Source organism: Pogoniulus pusillus, chromosome 22 (assembly GCF_015220805.1).
Source record: "Pogoniulus pusillus isolate bPogPus1 chromosome 22, bPogPus1.pri, whole genome shotgun sequence".
Taxonomy (NCBI): Eukaryota; Metazoa; Chordata; class Aves; order Piciformes; family Lybiidae; genus Pogoniulus; species Pogoniulus pusillus.
Genome location: NC_087285.1, coordinates 8,754,001 through 8,778,892, shown reverse-complemented (window position 1 = coordinate 8,778,892; position 24,892 = coordinate 8,754,001). Strand labels below are relative to the sequence as shown.

Sequence of the window (24,892 nt, the reverse complement as noted above, 5' to 3'; positions counted from 1 at the left end):
ATGACGGCCTTTGTTAAAAACAGGCACATTTGGAATCACTAAACACAGCCTGTCCAAAGGAATGTACTGGCAGGACGGTGCCTGAACTGGCTATAGATGACAGCTGTGCTCTGTCATGTCCCATTTAACATGGTTCTGTGGATTGCTCCTGGACACAGGATTTCTCATTCTAGGTAACTGAACAAGAGACCACTGAAACTAGGACAATGTCCTTGTTTCTAAGCTTGTCCATTTTTTTACTTTCACTGCACAGTTCCTTATTTGAAGGAATTCTGGCTGCAATTCCATCCCTAATCCCCAAGTACCTCCTCATGTATACTTCCACCACTTGTATACTTGTACAAGTCAAAGAGGATATGCTCCTGGTAGCGAGGTAAGTCAAAGTTTCTCTTAAGTGACCATTTTCTTCGTTGGATGGGCACTTGTCTGGGCTGCAGCCACAGAAGCAGGAACCAGTGTCTATGCAGATAGCACATGAGTATTTTTATACCTCACAGTGTGCAATATTTCTGTATGTAATTTCAAGCAAACAGGGTCTTGAGGAGCTTACTGATGTGTATCAGGCAGAACATTTTCAACACTTTGCTGTGCTTCCTTGTTTACTTACAATCAGAGAAAGGAAGTGGTAAGGCTGACTAGCTGACAGCTTTTCTCAGAAGAGACCATTTTGCGTTAGAGGAAGCAGTCCTAACACTTGGATGTCCTAACAACCTATCTCTAAAGTGAAAAAAAAGCCTCAGGTTTTAACCAGAAGCAGCTGGGTATCAGGCAAGGAATTACTGGACAGACTGGAGGTGGTCACAGGCAGGGAATATATGGCTTTTCCATCCATGTGCTGCCGTGAGCCTTCTCTAACTGCCTAGAGGAGAAAACTCAATGGATTCGCGAAACATTCCCTACCGTTCTGATGTGATTGCCTGGAACCCAGATGACCTGGCAGAGTATTTTAGGATGGTAAGTTTGTGTTTTGTCTCTGTATGAGGGAGGAGCAAACCGCTGCAACGTTGTTTGTGCTGAATTTGTGTAATGGACAAAAGCTTGCTGCAAAATTAAAAGCAAAACTGCTAACAGTTCAGAAGCTGAGCTAAACTGGTCAGTGAAATTTAGAAGTGAACCTTGCAAGTGGGTTTTAAATTGGGTACAAGAGAAACCATAAGCTGTATTGTAATAACTGTTGATACACCTCATATTAAACAGCAGAAGGCATCAACGTGTGAAGATCACAAGTTTTCTCAGTCTTCTTCAGTGACTTTTAGAAAAGAGATTTTTTGTTTAGTTTCATTTTTTCAAACTGCTTAGTGTTCACAAATGAGCCTCCGAGTGTCTTTTTTAATCCCATCCATGGGAACTCAGCCAGAACCTCACCAGTTCTTGGACATCTGCTATTTTTAAGTTCAGTTGGAAACCCTTTTTGCCTTCTGGTTTGACTTCCCTATTCTAAAAGCTGTGGGGCAAAGCTCATGGCCCAAGATTACCTGCTACCTCTTCCTTTCTGTCACTGATAAGTTCTCTGCTGTTGCTTTGTGTGACTAGCTAGGAACTTCTGTTTCTTTTGACATCTTTTCACTTGTGAAGATCCACAAATTTCATTTTACAATACAGAAGAGTTTCTACACTGAAGAAGTATTTTGAAAGACAATGCAGGAATTCATTGCCAATCTCTATCCAACACATCAATGCTGACACCTTTGTAGTTGCCCAGGCATGTGTGAGCCAGCTTATCCAAAATTTCCTTTCTGTGCCAGATGTGTTCTCTGGAAATGGCTCATTTTCCAAATCAGATCAGAAATAGTGCTTGCACCGTCTCACTTGAAAGTGAATACATTCCTCCTAGAGCCCAGAACTGTCAGACTGAAATTTAACATTCAGATCAGTCAAAAGATTTGGGAAGCTTTTCACGTAATGCCAGCACAGCTGGTTAATTTTCAAGTGAGCTGTCTGATTGAACTTGTAAAACATGGAACAGCTGGGGCTTCATTTTGAAACCATGCAAAATCTTGTGTTGCACTGGCTCCTATAATTCTATGAGCTTTTTCTATCAGATCTTTTCGGAGAATTGAGGAAAGTTTGATACTAGAATGCAGAACTAGCCAACAAAGACAAGCAGATCAAATGCAAAGTCTGTGTTTGCTGTATCTCCTGAGAAGGGAAACTGCCAACTACTTGCAAACCTCCGATTTTATGGTACGTGATTAGTGGCACAAGAAAGTGAAATGAAGAATTTGAGATGGCACAGATGACATCATTAGCAGCAGGCAACTTCAGACAAGTATCAAAAAGATTACAGTACTGGTGCATGGTGGTTTGGATCGCCACTTCCAAGAAAATGCCTTCCTGGAAGATTTGATAATGATATTCTCAACAGTGATAAAAGAATTAGCTGTAAAGTCTGTCACAATTTTGGAGTAGCTCCCCTCTACTAATCCAGATACCCTCCCAGCACATGGATAATCTTGACATCCCACTTTTGGGGAGAAGAATCAGAAAAAAGCTTCTTAAAGTTACTAAGAAATCCATGTGAGACAATAATGTCATCATAAGCCAGCCAGATTTGAACAGCTGCGATAAGTAACTAGACCTTGTTCCCAGATTAACTCATACAACTTCTGTCATACATATCACTTAAGGGCTAATTGTCATAGCTTAGGATTTTTTTTATTTGTATCTGGCTAATATATTTTGGCTGCAGCTGTATATTCAGTGTCCAGGATTCAAGTCCAAGAGGGAAAACCAATTTCCTCTCTCCTAAACAGAGATAATTGTGTGATGATTTTTGAATAATCACATTCAAATCTCTCACCTGAATTAATTGGCACTGACATAGGCCAAGGGGAAGGGTTTCAGCAATTCATTGTTACCTTACACTTCACCAAAATTCAGCCTGCAAACACATCAGTAACTTACAGAACATCACTAGTATGAATGAAATCCTCAGTTACTGTCAAATATGAATACTTCCTATTTACCAGTAACATCTAATTTATGATTCTAGGTGTTTTAACCTAAAACCTATGTTAATTTAAACCATGCATTCAAAATAGGGCAGGATCAATAGAGAGCCAAACTTTCAAATCATTTCTAAAGACTTAACAGGGTTATTGTTAGCAGTTAACAGTATCTTCCATCAACTACTTTAAGAAGGAGATTAGATCTTGGTTGCACTTATGTTCTACCAAGTGGAGCAGTTGCTCACTGCTGCATACAGATGTGTGCCGCAAATGTGATGACAGCATTCACTATACGAAAGAGACATTATTGACAGGTCTCAGACCCCAGGCTGCACTAAAGTCTTAGGCTGTATTCTAAAGCATTTAACAGAGTTAAGTCTGTGTCTGCATCTGAATAACTGAAGGTTTTCATTGACAGCTAAAGTATAAGGACTGTGAGAAAGTCGTGAGGAAGCACAGCATAAATGGACAAAGGTTCTTGGTAAGTAGAAGTGTAAAATTCCTTCCTGTCAAATCCCAGTCAAGTGACTGTTTGGACTCCTGCTTACTTTTCATCGCAGATGAAAAGCAGTTGGCTCACAGGTGGTTACTGGGGTCCTAGAAGTAAAGGCCTTTGCTAGAATCAGCCAGACATCTTGCTTTACATCTGGAGTGCTGGGAACCCAAGTATGTTGTTTGATATCCATATATTTTGGCATTTTTTAAACTGACAGGGACGTTCTAAATCACAGCCTTGTTGTACAGTCATCTCTTCTTCTATAGCAATTGCTTGTTTGCAGGTACTGCAGAAAACTCCCATTCATTGACTGTTCTCTCCTACTGAAAAAGACACAGACCAGATCAGAATGATTGGCCTGCTACTGTAGTCGCTGTTCCATGTCCCCATAGTTAAAATGAGATTCTTGTCTGCAGTAATAGACAAAATCAGTGAATTTTATGAGCAGCAAAACTAGTAAGCAAAGTGCCAGTGGTTTAAATCAACACGGCTCCAGGCTTTACCAATGGCTTGGTTTCACTTCCATCAACATAGTTGCTGGTTTCAGGTTTTAAATACACAACCAGGGAGATGCATAAGGACTTTCATTATGGCTTCTCTTCTACTTTGTTTTCAAGTATTAGCTATTCTATTTTCCTCCAAAGTGGTCACTTTGATTGTTAGTATAATTAGTCATACCTGTTCTAATGGCTTCTTAAGTTTTATTCATTTACCCTCATATATCAAGTTTTTGGCATTTCATTGAAATGCAACACAAAAACATCCTAGCATCTTTTTTTTAGGAACATGATACAGCAGCTCCCTCCTTCTCGTTAGAATCACAACTATTCAGATGTGTGTCTCAGGATTTACCCTACTAATCCTTGCAAGAATGTCCTTAGCTCAGGTGCTAAGGATCTGGGCCTGGAGCAGGAATTCTGCCTCTGGAAGCGTTATGAAATTCTGGTACTTTGTGAGATACAAATAAGAAGATCAAGAACTGTGTGACCCCTGAGTGATTTTTGTACTCTTTTATTGTTTACAGAGTGTTTCTGTAAATACCTAGCTCAGAGGGCAGCATGTCTTCAGAAGCGTACTAGGAGGTTCAGTGGATGCTTCTCTATTATGTAACCAAGCAGCTGCTCATGGCTGCTGAGACTTTTTTAAGCTTTTGACCTACTTCTCACTGTATAATGCAAAACAGGTTCACCTGCTAAACAGAACACCACCTCTGCTCAGATCAGCAGTAGTCTGCAAACTAGCTGCTCTGTTATGGTCAAAGGGTGAAGAAACACTCTCCTCCCGTCCCAGTTTCTAGAAAGAGTTTTGTTAGGTGGCCAAAGCTACTCTTCAGCCCAAGTTTTCCAGCTATGTCACTTTCAGAACATGTTATTTTACATGTTACAGCACAGAACGCCAGCAAAAGGTGCTCTGTTAAAAAAAAATCTACAGTTTTACCTTGAAACTTTGCAAGCATGCATCCTTTTGCTGAATACACTATCTAGGCAGGAGAAAAGACTTCAACATGTAATTTAATAGCTTCTGAAGTCACCAGATTTTTTAGTTGTACTAAAAAGACGTGAGACAAAACAGTGTAGAATTAGAATCTATGGTAGAAGTTTTCCATCCTTACCAGAAAGAGATGCTTAAACAGGGCATTTCATTGCACATTGCCTTAAAACTGCAAGTGTTTAACAAAACATTCAGAATATTCTGTCCTTTTTTTACTGCAAGAAGATGAATTCCAAAATTGCCAGGAAGAATGCCACTGATGATTTCTATCAAACTGTGCATGTTCTGTGGAGCTCACAGCTGTAATCACTAGAAAAGGATGTAGCTCTCATTATTTTTTGACGCTGTCTACTGAGATGAATTATTGTGTCTCCAGACTTAATAAATACATAAAGAATATGTTTTCCTATATGCTAGGTAATGGCACTGTCAATGAACAGCAGTATCCAGAAAGCTAGAGAAGGAAAAGGTGAGGAGCAGGGGGAAGACTTACAAATTAGTTCTGGATTTTTTTAATTTACTGTTATATTCCAACCTGGTTGATTCTATGATTCTATGAATTCATCTGCTTTACCTTATGTATGTCTAACAACCTCCGAGCACAAAGCTGTTCAGAATAGGGTTTTATTTCCAGTTCTTCTGAGAAGCAGAGGAGAAATTCATTCTAACCTTGCCTGTAAGCCAATATGACAATATAACACCAAGAAAGAACTGGGTTAAAACCCAAATCAGAAAAGCAAATGAGTGTAACTTTACACAGAATTTCGTTAATGTGAGATTAATCCTGGGAAAATGGCTCACATGCTGGTAAGCAAACAAATGTCCCCAACTCCCACCTGGTGAGAGCTGTTGTAGATTGTACTTCTCTTGCAAAACTTTTTAACAAGCTATTGTTAAAGCATTATAGTTCCAGAACTGCTTCTCTGTGAAGATAGATGTGATTATTTTGTTGAAGTCAAACAAACACACATGATGTTTATCAGCTTCCTTGCTACTTCAATACAGCTGGTAACAACAGAAAGCAAAAATTAACATAAACTAAAACAGAAAAAGCTATAGAGAAGACTTTTCTTTAACGAAAAAGGGTTAATTTCTCTGATGAACCATGGAATGGGCAGGCTGGGATCTTGCATTGCTCTTCTATGCACTTTGTATTACTGCCATTTGAAACCTCATGCCACACTTTCAAACAGGCAAGTTTCTGTCAGTCACAGTGCCCCCCATGGACAATTCTGTGATATGTGTCATGTGTTTCCTTTTCAGAACATGTCTGAAAATGATATTCAGAAATTTCCCAAACTCAGAGTGCCGTAAGTAAAGCCAAATCAATTTAACATTAAAAATATCTCAGCTGGTCTGCAGAGAAATCTCACAGGAAACATCAGGCAGATGATTTGCAAGTGATTAGTTAAGAGACCTATTTACTGCAGTTTACCGAGAACAAAAGGAAAGTGTTCCAAATTCAAAGGAGTGTTGTCATGACTGCTCAAGCACAATGATACAATGCAAAGAAAAAAATTATCTGGGGGATATTTAAAAGAAGTGATCCACAAATTCTTCAACTAACAGCATCTGCATGAATGTTTAACTCTTTTTTGCAAGTGTTACTTCCAAGGATGATTTAATTGTTTGCTGCTTAACTGCTGACTTCAGCTTAATGGAATAAAAAATCCGTCAGCTACATACACAACAGTTGAGGAATTAGAGCTATTTTGTCACATGCTTTTACTTTAGGTAGGTGTTAAACCAGTCTGGAAGATTTGATTCAGTGTTAGAGTGCTTTCCCTAGCCCCTGTGCATTAGGCCCTGAAAAACTTGTGGTTTTTTTCTGAATAACTTTCATAATTTCATGGAAGTTACTAAGCAAAGAACAGTAATCTTGTTAAGTCAACAAAAAAAACCTCAAACAGACAGAACAAAAACCTGCAGAATAAAATTCCTGGGCAGAAGAGCCTAGTATTTGTAATTTATTATTTTAACATCAGTTTCACTACTTCAGAATCTCCCCAGTCACAGAAAGTATGTGCTGGTGACTTTCAGTGAAGCATATTCACACCTTACTTTTATGTCACAATGCACCTAGTAAGAAGAGTTTTTTCTGCAAGCTGAAAGACACATTAGCATATTATAGTACCTGATAATTCCCAAGAGTGCTAAACCCTGATCATATTCTGTGAAAATACTTAATGCAAAGAGCCAACATCACACTTACAGCATTGGCCAGTGGATCTATAAAAAGCACTGATACAAGAGACTGTTCTCCAGTAACTTTAGTGGGGTTACACTTACCAGCATCTGCAGTCACACAAAGTTTGCAAACCACAGCCTGCATACATACAGACCTCAGCAGATGGGGGTATGGTTGTACTAAATATGTACATTTGAGCAAATGAATTGATCAAGTTTAGAACAGAACTGTATCGTTCCATGAGGTAACTGTGCACTTGCAGCCCAGAAGGCCAGTCACAGTCAAAGGAAGTGTGATCAGCAGATCAAGAGAGGTGATTCTGCCACTTTGATCTGCTCTGGTCAGACCTCACCTGGAGTACTGTGTGGAGCTCTGGAGTCCTCAGGAGAGGAAGGATATGGAACTGATGGGTTTGGTCGAAAGAAGTGCCACAAAAAAAACATCAGGGGCTGGAACACCTCCACTGCCAAGGACAGGCTGAGGGAGCTTGGGTTGTTCAGTCTGGAGAAGAAAAAGCTCCTGGCAAACCTAATACCTGTCAGTACCTGAAGGGACCCTAGAAGGCAGCTGCAAAATGACTCTTTCTAAAGGCGTACAGTGTTAGGACAAGGGGCAATGGTTTGACATTAGAGAGGAGTAAACTTAAACTGGATGTTAGGAACAAGCTGTTTTCCATAAGGGTGGTGGATCATTGCAACAGTTGCTCAGGGAGGGTATGTGTGTATAGGGTTAACACTCCTGGGGGAGTGACCCTGAACCTGACCCTAGGGGTCTTGGCCCCTCCTCAGGGGTGGGCCACACTCCAGGTGATGGTTAGCCCACTCCCCCCACTTCCTGCGGTATAAAAGAGGAGCACTTCCTGCTCCTCGCTCTTTTTTCCCTTTTTCTCCTTTACCTGTGTTCGTGATCACACACACACACTGATACTGCATACCAGCCACGAGGCAGAGACACCATCACACTACTCGGGTTGTATCCATCCCTGTTTTGTATTTTGCTGTTTTCCCTTCCTTATCCTTTGTAAACTCCCCTACCTCCAATCCCTTTTTTCTAAGTTATTGTTAAACTTTTCCTTTTTTACTTCCAAATCGAGTGAGATTGATTTATTGGGGGTGTCCCTACCTTTATCTCTCTCCCTGTCTTTTGGGGAAAGGAGGGGGAGGAGGGGAGGGCACTCTATAAACTCTATAAATTCTATAAATTGTCATTGGGTCTACCAAATTTATAAGAGTCTCTGGGAACTTGCATTTGAACCCAAGACAATGTGACAGGCCATTTCCTGTGATACACATAAACCCACCACATACTGCTATTATTATTTTGATAGTTAATCTCCACCAGCCATATTACATGTTTATGATTCTTCTTTTGGCTTGAATTAAAAATCAAGCAAACAAGAAAAAAACCCACCACACCAAACAAACAAACCCCAACAAAAAACCCAGCACTGTTTTGAAAATTAAAATGCTTCATAAAATCTTTACAACTCTCCATTAAAAGAGAGTAACTTTCTCATCCTCAAGGACTTGGCCTTCATCTCTTTAATCCATCTTAAGTCCTTTATCCCAGCAGAAGTAGAACAGATTGAAAAAACCTACAGTTAAGTGAACAAAACCCTGTTTGCCCTACTGCTTTGGAGGTTGCTTGGGTTGGGTTTTGAACTTCCTGCCAGTTTTAAGCAAAGTGTCTGGGGGAGAAGGTAGAAAGAGAACTCTGAGTAACATTTTCTGCAAGTGCTGTTGCCTTATCCTCCCTATCACCCACTCCCACAGCTCAGGAAGCGATGTGGTTTTGGTACTTCCTTCCTTACATAGCTACAGACTCACTGCTCCACACGGACCTCCTGTCACAACATTGCTTGCAAAGTCTTACCATTCTAAACTACACTTTCTTCTAACACCCACCCCAAAGCATTGGTTTGAAGCATTTTAAACTCGAAGTAAAGACTACACACTGGATTTTAAGCAGCAAATTAACATCTTTTTGGCAGCAAGATAAGATGAACAATGTCTTCTGTGCAGTTTTTCCTCACACCCAGATGGTGTAAATTGTCACAAAAGCCAGCCCAGGTTTAGTCTGCAAAGCCTCCACACCTTCAGGTCTCTTTCATACCCACTAAAAGAATTATTAGCTCTAAACCCAGTAATCTGCATTTAACTTCTTTAGAATATAGAAAATAGGCACAATACTTTGTCTCTTCTACAACAGAGAATAAGCCTCACACAGAAGTTCCATAATCTGCTGCTCAACCAAAGCACTGTTCATGCAGTGCTCATTACAGAATGGTTCCTGATGTTTCACATGAAAAACATTATTCACACAGCAACTTCCCTGTCACCTGCAGCAAAAGGAAGTTACTTGTGTAGAGAAGTGTTGATTGCACAGGCAAGAAGACCAAGTCCTATGGCTGTAATTTGGCATTTTACTTGCTTTCTATGACATGCTTAGGTAACAAGGTCAGACTTAGACAGCTGTAATCGTCCTGAAATTATGAACATTTGTGCATGTGCCTATTTGGAAAGGGGCAAGAATGAAGATACTTGCTTCAGATCAGAAAAATGCAAAATAGTATCTTTAAAACAGCTAAACAACAAAAAAAAAGCTTTTCTTGTGCCTTTCTGTTTTCTTATTGGATTCTTGAGTACACATTCGTAACTTCAAAGTGCCCATCTTCATTCTTTTCAGACAGCATACCCACACTGATTTGAAATCACATGGTAGCTGATACTTACTGACAGCCTGATCTGTCCCCATAGCACTTTCCATAATCTAACAGAGCAACCCCATGTCTGGAATTTCTCTCTGAATCTGAATCACAGTTAAAGTTAGTGCTAGGAAAGTAGCAAAGGGAAAATATTCAAAATGAGAGAAAGAATTTTAGAATGGTTTAGGAAGTAAAATAAATAGCTTGGGTTTGTAGGATTTCTTCTAGGTATTGAATTGCTTGAAAGCTTGCCTTCCTCAGGTCTCAGCCATGGAAGAAAGTCATCACCATTACTTAGACCAGTGTTCTAGTGCATGATTACTGCCTCCTCCATGCAAGTGTCCAAAGCCCAGGTTGGATGAGGCCTGAGGTAGCCTGGTCTACTTGAGGAGTGTCCAAAGGTGGGGAGGTTCAAGCAGATGATCTCTAAGGTTCCTTCCAACCTAAGGCATTCTGTGTTTACCATCCCCAAGGTTTCTAAGTCTTAATGTTCATTTTGAAATTTGGTCCAACACCACGGGACCTTATCTATGTAAAAAAAATGCAGTATACAATTACATATACTATAGTGCAACCTTGCACATGGTAAATACTAATTCTGGATTACCAGCTTTAATTTAGTAAGTATTGAGGGAAAGCAACTAAGGAAACGACCAAGAAGTTTTGGAGAGTTTTTTCCAAACTCTTTTTGTCTTTCTTTTAAATAGAATTGTAAGTAAACTAAGTCAAGAAATAAACCGAAATGAGGGGAAGCTCTCTTTCTTGCCAAAATGGTAAGTAAAACACTTTGGTTTTCCTTCTCAAAGCTTTCATCTATATCTATTCTGGACTGTTTTCAGATTGATCAATAATACCTGGGTCAGAGGAACAGCCTGGAAACGATGAAAGAGACTTTTGATGTGGTTTATGTTAATGTCATTCTTTACGAACACTGCAAATATTTCTGTCATGTCTGGAATCAAGTAATATAGATATTCATACAATTTTCCACCTGAGTAAATTCATCTTGAGGAACTCTATAAAGCCTAGGCATGTCTTTCCTGCACTAATAAGTCATTATTAATGCATTTAACAGACCTATACATTATTAAACTTTTTAATACTTCATGACTTATCACTGAATTTAATATTCTTGCTATAGAAAAGGAGCAAAAGTTGCAAGAATACTGTATGAGAAAAGAATGGTTTATATTCACGTGCCATGCAATTCCATCTGTTCTACCTAACATCCTTTTATACCATCTGATAACATGATTTTACACCTTTGCATTAGCTAGAACTCAAAACTACAACTGAAACCCACAAAAATATCCATCAACTCTACAAATATTACTGAACATAACTTCAGCAGCATTAGTAAAGAAAGTTTCTGTTTTCAGGACTGGGGCTGCTGGCAGATTTATTTAGTGAGTCTCCTTGTTTCTAATCACTTGGCCTCGCTGAGTTGGATATTTTTCAGGCCAGTTTAGCCTACATTAGGATTCTGTACATGAAATATGAAGTAGTATAGTTTAGGCACTTTGGGCAGAGTTAAATTCTTCTATATATCCCTCATCCTACTGTTAAAGCTGACTATTACCTTTATTCACAACAGATGTTGGTATTCTTTAAACATTTAAGGATTGCAAATGGAAGGAACTTATTTAATTTTCTATCTTTGTTGTAGGGCCCAAACACAAAAATCTCCTGAAAACCCAGGTAAGTGTGTACTGGCAGGTAGTCTCTAACCACAAAAAGTGTTGTTTGACAATATTAAATTAATCTCCATTGGGCAGAGAAAACAGGGAGTGAAGAGGACAGAGAGAAGTTGCAGAAAGGAAAATGAGTAATTACAGGAAAATAAATAATCAAAATTAATTTTAAAATAGAATAGTTGGTGAAAAAGGCAAGAGCAAAGACATTTACAAGACCATCCTAAAACTGCTATTCTTTAACCCTTGATGTATGTCTGTGCTTATTCTGAAAGCATTCTAGGATAGACAGATGTACTCTTTGTTTTGAATAGGACTGTTAGTTGTAGCACCTTTTATGCCTGCCTGCCTTTGACAGACCTATCCTATTCCTGTGACACAGTATCATAGTTAAAAACAGATCTGGGATTTGTTGTGTTGGTTTTTGTCATGTCTTGCTGGTTTAAACTTTCACATGCTAAGAGGCCTGTGGTTATGCTTTTCTACACAGGATACAGTCAAGACGATGATGACTGGTCCTCATTTGTGAGTATCTGGATTAACAAAGCCTGCTGGTTGGGCACATTACCTCTTCTGTAAGGCTACTCCTTCTTGCATTATCTACTCCAGGCAGCACAGATGGAGTAAGCAGATGGACAAGGGGTGTTAGGATGAGGAGAAAGAGAAGCAGGAGTGTGAATGATTGGAGTAGAAGCACACAAATCACTTCATTGAGAAAAGAGCCTTCTCCAGTAATGTAAGGCAAAGCATCAGAACAGAAATCCTGTAACACTGGCTCAAGTAGAAACTCACAGCCTAGGACCAGGTCTCCACAGAAGCTTTGCTGAATTTTGTTCAAGCTGTTTCAAGCTTTTGAAAGATGTGGCTGGTAAGAGGAAGCTTGATGTGTGCTCAATGCCAAAACCTTGCCATTTTATCCTCTAGAGTTGATGTGTTCAAGAATCTAATTATTTGAAGCCCACTGACTGCAAAAGTTGCTTTTAGCTTTTGGCACAGAAAATGCATTAGTAAACATCGTTGGAAGAGGCCAGTTAAAGGAACAAGCTGACTGATGCAGAGTCTGGGTTTATGAAGTTCTCTTACACTGACCAGTGCCAATGGTTTTTGCAAGAAAAGGAGAAGGACTTATACAAATCACTTGTAGCTTAGTTTGCAGGAGATGCATGGCTGTCTTAGGGGAACAAAAAGTGAAAATAATCACCCATGGCAGGGCTCTACGGCAATACAGAGCTAGTCTGGAACTCTCAATCAAGATCCCAATAACAACTTCAGTGTTCTTTTTCTTGTAAGCACAGAAGAGGTGTGCAAAGATAACTGCCATATTTTCACTTGACCTTCCTATGTCCTGCAGGCTATATGAAGCTGGTTATGTTCTGGTCAGTGGAGGGCACCAAGACCCATATCAAACACCTCATTTTTAACAAAGCATTTCTAAAGAGTTGCAGGCTGTAAATTCATGCTATTGAGTAAGAACAAATATCAGCAGGCATCAGACTGCTTCTCCAGTCTGTTTCTAAGAAGCACTGAGTTGTTGTTCAGTGTTGCCCTATCTGTTACCTAAAAAAAAGAGATACTCTATTTTTCAATAAGTTAACACCTTATCTTGACCTTCCACTGCAGCATTTTAAAGTGCTACTCATTTCCTTTCCTGAGCTGTTGAGTGCTGTATGCATTAATAGAATGTTGTCTCCTTTCCCCATTTTATTTCAGCTGAGGCTTTTTCACTCAATCTACTTGCAAAAACCTAATATCCTCTCAAGTGACAAATACTACAGGGAAAGGCCACAAGAAAATTGCATGGAAGTGTTTAGTGCCCTGTGACAGTATCCATCTTTTATGTATGTTTGCCAGGATGAAGATGATGACTATGAAAGCCCTGATGATGACCAGGAACAGGAAGACGAGGCTGACTATGAATCACCAACAGAAGAACCTGAGGAAGCAGAACATGACAGTGATGGTTATGAGCCACCTCCATCTAATAATGAGGAAGCACAGCACAATGTCATCTTTCCTGCCAAGTCACTTGCAAACAGCACAGATTATATAGGTAATTACTGAAAAGTAATAGTTCTTAATAATTTGTTAATTAGATTCACACACTATCAGCCACATTTTAGCTGTCTGGTAATGAACTCTAGAAGGTTTTTCATGTGATGTGTGCATTATTTGGCCTTTGATTTGAATCTGCATGGAGTTAAACATATGTGCATACTGCTTTAGTGGCAAAAATGCAACAAAGGAGTCGCAACAGTTGGGGGGTGTGGTGTGGGGAACGGTGAAAATTGGAAAAAAAAGAATATATCATTTCTCTCTGCCTGTCAGTTTCCATGTCTGCTTTCTCAGAAGCCTGCAGCTCTGGAGTCAAATACAGGAGCACAAAACTGTCATTTAAACACAGTCACTGCACTACAGTGCATGAAAATGCAAAGTGTGGGCCAACAGAATAGCAGGTCAAGGCACCTCACCACCAAAGAGGAGCCTGCAACTCTCAGTATAACACTGATCATGAAGCAGCTGCCCATTATACACTAAACCAATGTCTTTATGATATATTAACTTCAGTATGCAGATTACTGTGAGGGCTCTTTTCTGTAAGATCTAATGAGAATAAAACAGCAGATCTCTGTGTAGTTGTTTAGTTTGTGATTTTGGTGGTGTTTTTTTTTCAGACAGACCTCCAACAACTAGATCATCACATCAACCTCCAATACCACCCCAGCGACCCAGCCCATCCCCAGTACCAGCCTCATTTGGAGGAAGAGCTGCTTCTGTATGTTTCTTTCTCAATATTTCATCAATTTCCTTTGCAACACCTTCTTAGAAGCCCAGGTGTAATGCCATTTTTATTCAGATTACGTAGAATGTTTTAGCCATCAAAATAGGTTTGACCACTGTTAGCAGGGCAACCATTTTTTCCTAGAACACTTGAAATTCATGGGACAAATATATTAAATTATTTCACATTACTTGGCTGTTACACTGGAAATCTGCACCCACATGTGAATGCTTCTTCCCTACAAAATATAGATTTGTAGTAGATGCCTCTTTCTTTGGTGATATTTGTAAAAAGAAAAGAAGGCTAATTCTTCCCTAGCTGTATCTCTTTCAGTTGTCTGACAGAATTAAGAAAACATCAAAGTCTAAGGGTGTGTAGAACAAAAACCTTGATGACACAGATGCTTTCCCATTTTTTGTACTATGAATACTTCATATTGTGTACAACTGGCATTATACAGCCAATGTATGCCAGAACAGACCTACCCCTGTACAGAGAGAGAGGTAATTTTCAAATGCTACAGAGGCACCTTTGATCTGTTCCAGTGCTCTAGCTCATATGTACATATAAAACAAAAGCATCTAAGGTCTGGACATCTCCTGAATTGATGTTTGTTTGTTTTAAACAGAGGAAGAGTTCTAGATTCAAATATAAATATCTTTAGCAGCTATTGACAACACAATGTTGTTTGATTCCAGCTCTCCCAGTAACAAGGAACTGTCCTTCTCCTGCCTCATCCAGTACTTAAACCACAGGTCACTATAACCACATGTAAAATGTGTTTGGTTTTGTTTTTTAGTTGCCGGCTTTTCCTCCTCCACCGAGCAATAATGACTTAAGTAGAGATAGAAACATCAAGCCCTTGAAACGTAAGTGCAGCTGGATTTCCTTTGTAAAGCTTTCCCATGGGCTATGCTGCATTTCACTTTTGTCTCCATTTCCTCTTTTCCACTCTCTTCTGCTGTTTACAGAGAAGCAGCAGTTCATGGCTATGCAAAATAAAGACATATTGATCTGTACCAATAACTTATCTTTCTCAACTTTTGTGTTTAGCCCCACCTCCTTCCATAGACAGAAGTACAAAACCTCCACTGGAACGCCCTGCTCCACCCTTCGACAGAGAAAGTCCCATGTCAGGTCTGTATTTGCTTATGCTAATATCAGTGGGGGTTGCAAGTATTAAAAAGTATCAGTCTGAATATTGCTCATACAAAAGAGCAGTGCTCAGCCAAAGGTGCTGTAATCACATACAAGATGATCTGTTTATGAATAAATAATGTGAGCAGTACTTAAAAAATGGCAGAAATCACATCTGGAAAGTAGCAGCCTTGTCTGAGGTCTAGTTGCACAGAAAGACCTCAGAGAGAAACAGAAAGTTGAACAGAAAGGAGCAAGGAAATCTTTAACAGGTTCACAGAGGAAATAACGTTTGCATGCAAAGCTAACGAAACTCTGCATGCGCTACTGTGTGTAACTTGACCCCCAGACTCAAAAGAACGCTGAGAACTGGAAAGACAAAGGAAAGTAAAACACAATTGGTTTAGCCCTGAAAGCCATATCTCACAAATCATCTGAAGATACTATGCTATGATTCTTTTTCGTTATCTAAAGACTTGTCTCTGCTGTACAATGACAATCCAAAGGTGAAACACAGATAACATGATGCCAGTAGACCCAGCACTTTGAAAATATGTAGGTTTTCTTGCAATAAGAGATATTGTAATTCTGACACCTCTTGCCAAGACAAAACATTTTTCTGGCTTATATCTCAGGAGGCTGAGTACTGCAGTCTACAAAATTTGTTGTCAACATTATTTAAAACGTGTTTCTTTAATATGCAGTTTAAATAATAACCTCACCTTTTGTTTTGCCTAAATATGAGCTTTTCCTGTTTCCAGGGCGGAAGCCAAGCCTTCCTGAAAAGGTAAGGTCTCTTTGCTTTGGTGCTTATTCGTGCTTTTTACCTGTTTTCATACACTTACAGTCTCCTGTTGTTTTACAGCCTCTAACTTTGCAGCTAAGGTAAGAGTTTTGCCTCTAGAGATGAGACTCTCAGTGCCAGTATTACCTGGTCATTTCTTAGTAAACAGCTTTTGGCCTTTATTTCATCATCTTGCTTCTGCTTTAGAACCCTGGGAGAGCAACTAGCCATGATGCCAAAGCCTCCTGTCCCACCAAGTGACAGGTATGAACGAGGCAATCCACCTCCTCTGAGGAAGCCAACCCCTGTAAAGTAAGTGCTTAATAAAGGATGAATTAAATTTAGCAAGACTACAAATAAGCTGCACAAGAGAGCATAACAGCAGGGCCTGGGGATGTCAAAGTTTTGCTTCATGAATATGCCCAGGGTATGCTGCAAGTTATGGAAACCTGTGAATGCAGCAAAAGCCTGTCCAGTCAGATATGTAACAGCCATTACATTAGGCATCACTCACTTCTAAGGTGCACAAAGAAATGTATGATCCATGCTTTTTCTGTCAGGTTAGGTTCTTGCACTAGGGAGCTTTCTTTAATGAGTTATATTCCTCTTGGGTTTTTTTAAAGCATGTTAGAAAAAGAGAGCTGTACTTTCCTACCATGGATTTTACCAGCCTGCAGAATTCCTTCATAGCAAATAGCATTCTCTAGCCAAACTGGATGACTCTCCAGCATAGTCTTGAGAACTGACAGCTGAACAATCTTAAACCCAGAAAGTAATTGAGCTCTCCAGTTCAGCCAGGATCATTAATCAGAGAAACAACAACTGGGAGGATTATCATGTGATCCAGCAATATTGCTAAGTACTCTAGATGAGTTCAAGACTTGAAGCCTAATATTTCATCAGGGATTAAACCTGTTTAAGATCTAATCTTGTCATCAATTCATCACACATTTTCCTTGTTGACACAATCAAAATAGGTTATGGACTAGCACAATGTCTTAGAGTATGGATAAAAGGTAGAATCTTAGCCTTTTTATAAGAAAAAAAATGATTAAGCCTGCATTCATTTGGTCTGTAAATCTTGCTACAAATTCATGTTTTAGTTGAAAGTATTGCCTAATGCACACAAAGTGATTGAGTAATATTCCACCCATGACCCATGTTTTGTTTCCTTTGTTTCACTTCAGACAGAGTTGGCCACCACACAAAAAAGTAAGTATAGCTTCAAAGCAGATATTTAAAGGTATAGGGACTACAATAAAATGTATTGCCCCTATAAACTACATAATTCTGGAAAAGATAAACTTGTTTCCTTCTTCAGTTACAATGAATCTGAATCTTCCATAGCATGTGGTTGCTTCCTAAAGAGGTCTTCTATGTCAAGCTTGGGGTATTCCCTGTCTACTTTTTCTTATGTAACATGAAGAATGAGTCCAGAACTTGCTTGTGACAGGGAAGAAGTGACTTTGCTTACACTAGGGTTTGGGGGGATTTTTCATCTTCAGCTAACATAAGGATTTCACTTTTGGATAACTGTGAGAGCCCTACTTACTGCTGAGATTTCCTTACTACTTTGGGTCAAGATCCCTTATGAGACATACACCTCAAAGATTATTTGTAAATAACAACTGCACCTTAGCTCAAGAGCTTTAAAAGTCATTTGTTGTTGCACAAAGGGAGAAACTCAGCATTTTAGATGAAAGAGTATAGATTTTAGAGTCCTTGCACACACAAAATTGACTAACTTCCAAGTTATTGTTCTGTAAAATATTCCTAAGAACAGTGCTATAAGGTGTTGCTAATGTGTATTTTCTTTTGGCTCCCCAGGAAGAAGATGACAGTAAGTATTTCTACAGTCATTTCTAAACTTCAAAGTCTTTCTGGTCTTAGTTCTTAAAAAAATCCAAATGATTACAGAGCTGTTTCTTCAGAGTCATTTGACAAAGTCAGGTAGTATCTTGACAGGATGTATAATGCTTATAAAGTACCTCCTGGAGGTTTATACAGCAAACCTCAAAACACAAGAACACAGAAAATCAAGAGATAATAGCCTCCTTCAGTCAGACAGTTACAAGACAGCAGGATTTCTTGTTTGGAAACACAGTACATTTCAAGGTTTGTGATCTTTACACAGTGTCAAACAGCTGGGCATGCAAACCTGGAATCCTTCCCCTTTTAACAGAGCCACAGTCACACTCTGCTGGTATTAGTCTTCTGTGCAGTGTTATTTACTCAAAGAAGAGAAGCAGAGATTGTTTCATTCAATAACAGTATTTATAAATTCAGAATCTTGGTTCCCAAAATTAAGGTGGTAAAGTGACACTATAGCAGAACATTGGGCCAAGCTCTACAAATTATTATTGCCTCCAAGGCTCCATAAAGAATACTTAAGCTGTGCAGACCACAGCTAATATGCTGCCCTCTTAGCAGTAGCTGAAGTCTGAGGACACTGCAGAAACACAGATGAATTGGTTTATGTTGTTTATGATGATATGGGAGAAATCTCACAAAGGAGTGAAGTTTAAGAAGGTAACCTCAAACCCATTATTTAGAAGCAATGTAACAGCAGAGGTTTATGTACCACCTTCAGCTCTCCTGCAGTCCAAGTATCTGATTTGTGGCTTAGTCAAAACAGAAGTAAGAAAATATAAATGCTGCTCAAGCCCATTCCAGTCTATTTTTCAGCTTGATTTTAAGTTCTCAGTTGACCATATGAATTTACCATCTGTAACCAACACCTCAAGGACTTTTTATAAGCCAGTATTCTCCATTAGGTTTATCTAATTAAACAGCAGTAATGTGAGAGCATCTCTTCATTCTACCTCATTTAAGAATGTCTCACACAAGTGTAATTTTATTTCTCTTGCTCTCCACAGCTGCACCCCAAAGACCAGTGCCACATCTGTCTTTGCCCCCATACAGCTCCAATACATTCCCATCTAAATCTATCAAGCCTCCTCCTAAGCCAGGATCCAACACTTTGCCTGGTGCAGAAAGGTTTGTTTCATGTATTATTGTGTCAGTCCTGAATTTCAATCTCTCTGCAGTTCAGCAAATAATAGCATCTATGTGGCTACAGGGTTTTCAGATGGACACAAGGTGACTACTTAAAGCAGTCCATTATTTTTCAGCCTATACCCTTGTTAATCTGTGGTGCTCCTGCCATCAAGGAGAATCTTTCATACAACTGCAGGATTCACTGAAGCACAAAACGTACATTAAACAACCAAAACCAATCAGCAAACCTCTCCTTTTGCATGCCAAGCTTCTCCTTGGCCTGCAAGATCCATAAGCATCCCAAAAGGGTGGAATCAATTTCTCCAACAGAGCCACACAGGATGCAGGTCAAAGAAGTCTGTCTTTAAAAGCATTCTGCACACTCTATGTGCCTAAGTGTGACTATTAATTGCTTAGAAACCAGAAAACTACACAACCTTATTGTCTAGAGTTGAATCTGAAAGAATTTCATCACCCTTTATTAAATTTCACTGCAATAGTTAATAATTCCTATTTAAAATTGTTAACCTTGCTTCAACTATGATTTTTTTCTAGCTTCCAAATATTAGATCATTACATCTTCTTTTGCTAGATGGAAGAGCCCTTAATTAAATTTTTATTTCTGATGTAGACTTAGCCTTTGATGAGTTGGAGTGGGTTCCTTGAGTCTAAGCCTCAAGTACATTTTCTAATCTCTGTATGTTTTTAATAGCTCTTTGATGAATTCCTCCCATTTACTATTATCATCTGGAACTGCTGACATCCCAGTAGAACAAATATTGCAGTAGCAATATCAAGGTCATATGCAAATACAAACTATTCCTATGATGAACACTTCTGCTTATATTCAAACAGCACTGCCAAATTTTGCTATAGCAAAGGTCCCCATTTGGCTGATTCTCTGACATGAATCATGTTGTGATGAGGTGGTTTTGTTCTGCAACCATAATTCACATATTCATTTCAGGGCTTTCTGTACAGTTTATGTAAGCAGAAAAGAAAGATGAACTTGAAAGAAAAAGCATGCAGACAGTTCATTCCCAACTAGGTGAAGAAGTTAAAAATATACATATATTTAAAATAATGATCAGACTTTTCATTTTGAGAAGTTTTGGATGTAGGTTCCAGGATCAGGCCATAAATGGAAACTGTATATTTTCTAATAAAAATCCACAAACCTGAACAGAGGAGGGAAGGCACATGGAAGTGGTACAGCGCTATGGGTGCGAGCTCTGTGCTACTGTCACCTCATAGCTCATAGAATCAGAGAAAGGCTGAGCTGGGGAGGGCCCTCTGAAGATCATCTAGTCCAACCACTCTGCTAAAGCAGAGGTGCCTAGACCAGGCAACCCAACTCCATCTTCAGACAGCTTCTGAGTATCTCCAAATGGGAGACTCCACAACCTTTCTCAGCACACTGCTTTGATGCTCAGTTGTCCTCACAGTAAAGAGATGTTTCATGATGATCAGAGGGAACTGATATGTTCACTTTTCTAGGCTATATTGTCCCAGCTCCTTTAGCCTTTCCTCATATGTGAAATGCTCCAGTCACCTCCCATGCTAGTGGGCTCCTCCCAGTAGCTCCACATACATAGTTGCAATATTAACAATTAGAGCCTACATTTGCATCAACAGTACTAAAGAGACAGCAGGCAAAATAACTCTAGAAGTGGAACTCCACAAACAGAAACATCTAGCAAGCTGCTGGTTGCTGTAGGGGATTCAACTCACCATTCTCTATGTAAACAAACTTTCTGCATTGATCCTGATACAAAAGCCTTGGAGGCCCATGAGTGATTCTCCTTATTCCCAGATACTGAGATACTGAGCTTCAAGTAATGGTGGGTATACTTACATGATAAGAAGTAAAACAGGAAAAAGACGACCCTCTTCATCCTGCATAGGTCTTGAGAGGCTCTCACATTCTGTAAAACAAGCACAAAATTCCATATCAGCTCTTCAGAGCACAGTCACATTCTAGAACAATGTTGTATCTGTACTGACTACTTGTTCTCTTTTTGGTTTTTTTTTTTAAACAGTGCTAGAAACTTGTCTTCAACTGCCTCGCTACCACCACGCTTACACCCAGGTTTGTGTCCTCCATGCCTCTATTGTTTTGCACAAAACATTTGTACACTTCTTTTTGCATATGGGAACAGTTGTCAGTGCCACTGACATTTTCTAGTTTCCACATGCCAAGAAAGAGGTACACAAAGAGACAAGGCTACTTCTAACTTTCTCTGTAGAAACTGGAGGTGACCTCAACTGAGTGATCATGGTACAGAAGCCAAAAAGGTGTAACCTTTAAGTTCATCTGATTGCAAGAAAACCTAAACAAGAGTTTGATTAAAGCTTCTGTGCACCAAGAATAAATCTATTTAAAGAGCCTGGTTTTCAAACTAGCCTAAATCTGATTTCAAATCAGTTCAAAATGTCCTGTTAACAGAGTGATATAAATTCTTTGTGCCTCATGAAACCAAGACTGCACACCCTGTATGCAGTCTGTAGGTGAATCTCTTTTCCTGGGTTTATTTTTATTTCTACTTCTCAATCTTTGAAGGTAACAGCAGCAGATCTCCTTCAAGAGGCACAGCTGATGTGAGACCTCCATTGCCAATTCCCAGCAGACATACTTTTCATCAGACAAACACAGAGGAAGATGAGGTATAAAGCATTACAAGTGATAACTGTAACTTTGAAACACAGGAAAAAAAATGTCAATTTTAAGAAAGAACATTTCTTCAAGTTGTTCTTCTGGTTCTCAGTCACTGTCAGGATGTTAGTAGGTGCTTTCAGTTTCCTTTTCGGTGTCAAACTTTAGTGCCTCATTTTGTCTCCACCAAGAAAAACAACAAAAGCAAAACCCCAGTAGAACAAATAGGGAAAATCTTTGCTGGATCATCTGTTTTGCAGAATTGCCTTTCACTAACATCACATTTTCTGTTGTCTTTCTATAAAGCCTTGGTGAGCGAAAAATTCATGCTCTGTAAGTGCAGTTCTGTTTCACATTTCTTTAAACATGACAAGTTTAGAGCAAACCACTCCTGGTGATAACAATGCTGGGCAACCATACGTGGTATGTCCACAGGAAGTCTGCATTATTGTCTCAGGTGATAGTTTAAAACGAAAAAACAACATAATTTTGAAAAACCCTCAGAGAAATGAAGGCAAAGGATGCTAATGTTAGAGGCAGACAAAAGAAACCTAACACTTAAAATCTATCTTCTGCTGAAAACGTTCCCAAGTAATTGGTTCCCTACCTTGCCTGCAAGGTCTGTAAGATTTTTACATTTATCAAAGTAAGCAAATGATTTCAAAATCACTAAGTGCCACTTACCATACAGCAACAGGTGCTAGCATGATATCTGAGCATCTGCCTTCAGTGGTTCTCCTCACAAACCCCCTCACAGTCAAATCTCTCTTGAGCTCTCTGCATGTTGTTACCATCACAAACTGACTGACAGCTGGCCTTCTCCTTTCTCCCCTCTCACAAACACACAGGTCTCACTCAGTGATGAGTGGTATGTTGCTGATGTTAGCCGGCCAGAAGCAGAAGCAGCTCTTCGAAGAATTAACAAGGTACTCTAATCCTTTGTGACCCTCACCATCTCCTAACCAGATGTCCTTGCAGCCACAGGGGAAGAGAACAGGTACATAACGTGGTAAGCTTGTAGCCTCAGTATAGACACTTGAAGAGAGGGATTCACCTTGGATATCTTTACTTGCATACAAGTTACCACATCTAGTCTAAACTGCCATAAAGGCTGTGGTTTTCCATAGCCCAAGAGGACAAAGCAGTTTCACCTCACATCTCCTAGGAGTGACTTGTTCTCTGGGAATAGTTCTCTGGCACCACTGAGGAATTTGTTGCAAATTCCAAGTTTTAGATAACTGGAATTAAAGGAGATGAAAACCACGCTTCTCCAGGCCATATTTACCAGGACAATTTATCAGCACAACGAATAACAGAATCAAACAGATGAAACCCAGACCTGACTGTACGTGTGGAGACAAACCAAACTGTACCTCATGACTGTGAGGAGTCTGTCTGCTCTATGCTGCTTCAGAACACATGCAAGGAGCTGAAGATAATGTGTGCAGGATTCCTATGGCTTGTACTAAGGTGCAGCTCATGAAATTGTATTCAATGGCTTTAAGAATGGCTGTTTCAATGGAAGACTTGTTAAAACAAGTCTGAAGAGAACAAAATAATACCATTGCATATACCAAAATTACACAGACATTGCTATTGTTTTAAGCTGTCTGTAATTAGAGCTCACAGAAGCCTTGACTGGCATGTACCAGACCAGAAATTAACTTTTCTTCTGGGTAAAGTGGTGTGAAGTTTGGCCATTGATGTTTTGCTTTCTCCTTTAATGGAACCTCCTAATTTGACACCTCTCCTTTCTCAAAAAAAAAAAAAAAAAATCTACATTTCTATCAGATAGGAAAACTTGAAGTCACAATTGGAAGTTTAAAAAGGACCTAAACTCTTTAATAGTGCAGTTTCTCTCACCAGGAGAAAAAGGTTTTCAGAAAGAAAAAACAAAACCAAACACTTGAAGTGCATGCATGCTCCAGTTAAGATTCCTATGCCAACCAAACCCAGACATGGTGCTTATTTGTCATCTTTCATCTGTTCATCTTTCAGGATGGCACATTCTTGGTAAGAGACAGCTCAAGGAAAACAACTACCCACCCATATGTACTGATGGTGCTCTATAGAGATAAAGTGTACAACATCCAGATTCGCTACCAGGAGGAAAATCAGGTGTATTTGTTGGGAACTAGCTTAAAAGGAAAAGAGGTACGATGTGTTTTCCACACTATTTCCCTTCACATGAAGGCGTCTCCTGTCTCATTCCTAAACATCAAGCTACTTAATATAGCAGCTAGTTTACTCCAGTGGAATTCTGTTTATTATCTAGAGTTATTCCTGATAGAATATGATACTGTAGGAAGTAAAATTTCTTGTTTGCCTCAGAACACAGATACTAAAAATCCATATCCCTAGTTATGGAATGTTTGTTTATAATTAACATACCAGATAAAAGAAAGACAAGCTGAGTGCCAATCCACATCTGCCAATCCACATCTTCCAGCTTTGCTGCTTTGCTCGTGGACTGCTGTTTTATTTCTGTGCAGTTGGATTTACTGGCACCAGGCAGAACAGTCAGCACACATACTGCAGTTCTGAGTCAGAACTGTCTGAATTTACCAGTTGCCATTTTGAGGTTGGAGCATTGTGTCAAGCAGAATGACAGCACATATCAAATAGGCTGCATAAATTAACCACAGTTCGGCTGGAGTAGGTTGTACTTGCAATAGATAAGCAGTTATTGAGCTACAGATTATGGCAGGAATGAACAGCTGATCTGAGAGCATTTACTGGACCTTGTAAGATTGCTAAATATTTAAAGTTTAGTTTGTTTGCTCCTGGTTGTTTGGTCAGTTGTTAAATGAACTTGGTTTGGTTGCTTGTTAAATAATTGTTAATAATTCTGAGGTTTTGGACACATCCTACTCTTCTTTTTACATCCCACAGGATTTTTCTTCTGTAGCAGATATGATTGATTACTTCCAAAGAACACCTCTCCTTCTAATTGATGGAAAAGACAGAGGTTCTAGAAACCAGTGTATGTTAAAGTATGCTGCAAGGCATATTTAATGCAACCTC

At 39.3% G+C, this 24,892-nt stretch overlaps 1 protein-coding gene across 1 annotated transcript; it reads left to right on the top strand.

Moving 5' to 3' along the window:
• Positions 1-690: 690 nt before the first annotated feature.
• Positions 691-24,892, top strand: LCP2 (lymphocyte cytosolic protein 2). The gene is made up of 21 exons (XM_064162268.1): positions 691-954; positions 3,367-3,429; positions 6,199-6,245; positions 10,535-10,600; positions 11,494-11,525; positions 12,009-12,043; positions 13,370-13,568; positions 14,191-14,291; positions 15,097-15,166; positions 15,351-15,434; positions 16,196-16,221; positions 16,300-16,319; positions 16,426-16,530; positions 17,406-17,430; positions 18,046-18,058; positions 19,095-19,215; positions 21,255-21,304; positions 21,776-21,879; positions 22,717-22,794; positions 23,867-24,022; positions 24,761-24,892. The coding sequence occupies exons 1-21, from the start codon at positions 877-879 to the stop codon at positions 24,881-24,883; spliced, it is 1,596 nt and encodes a 531-aa protein (XP_064018338.1). The 5' UTR covers positions 691-876; the 3' UTR covers positions 24,884-24,892.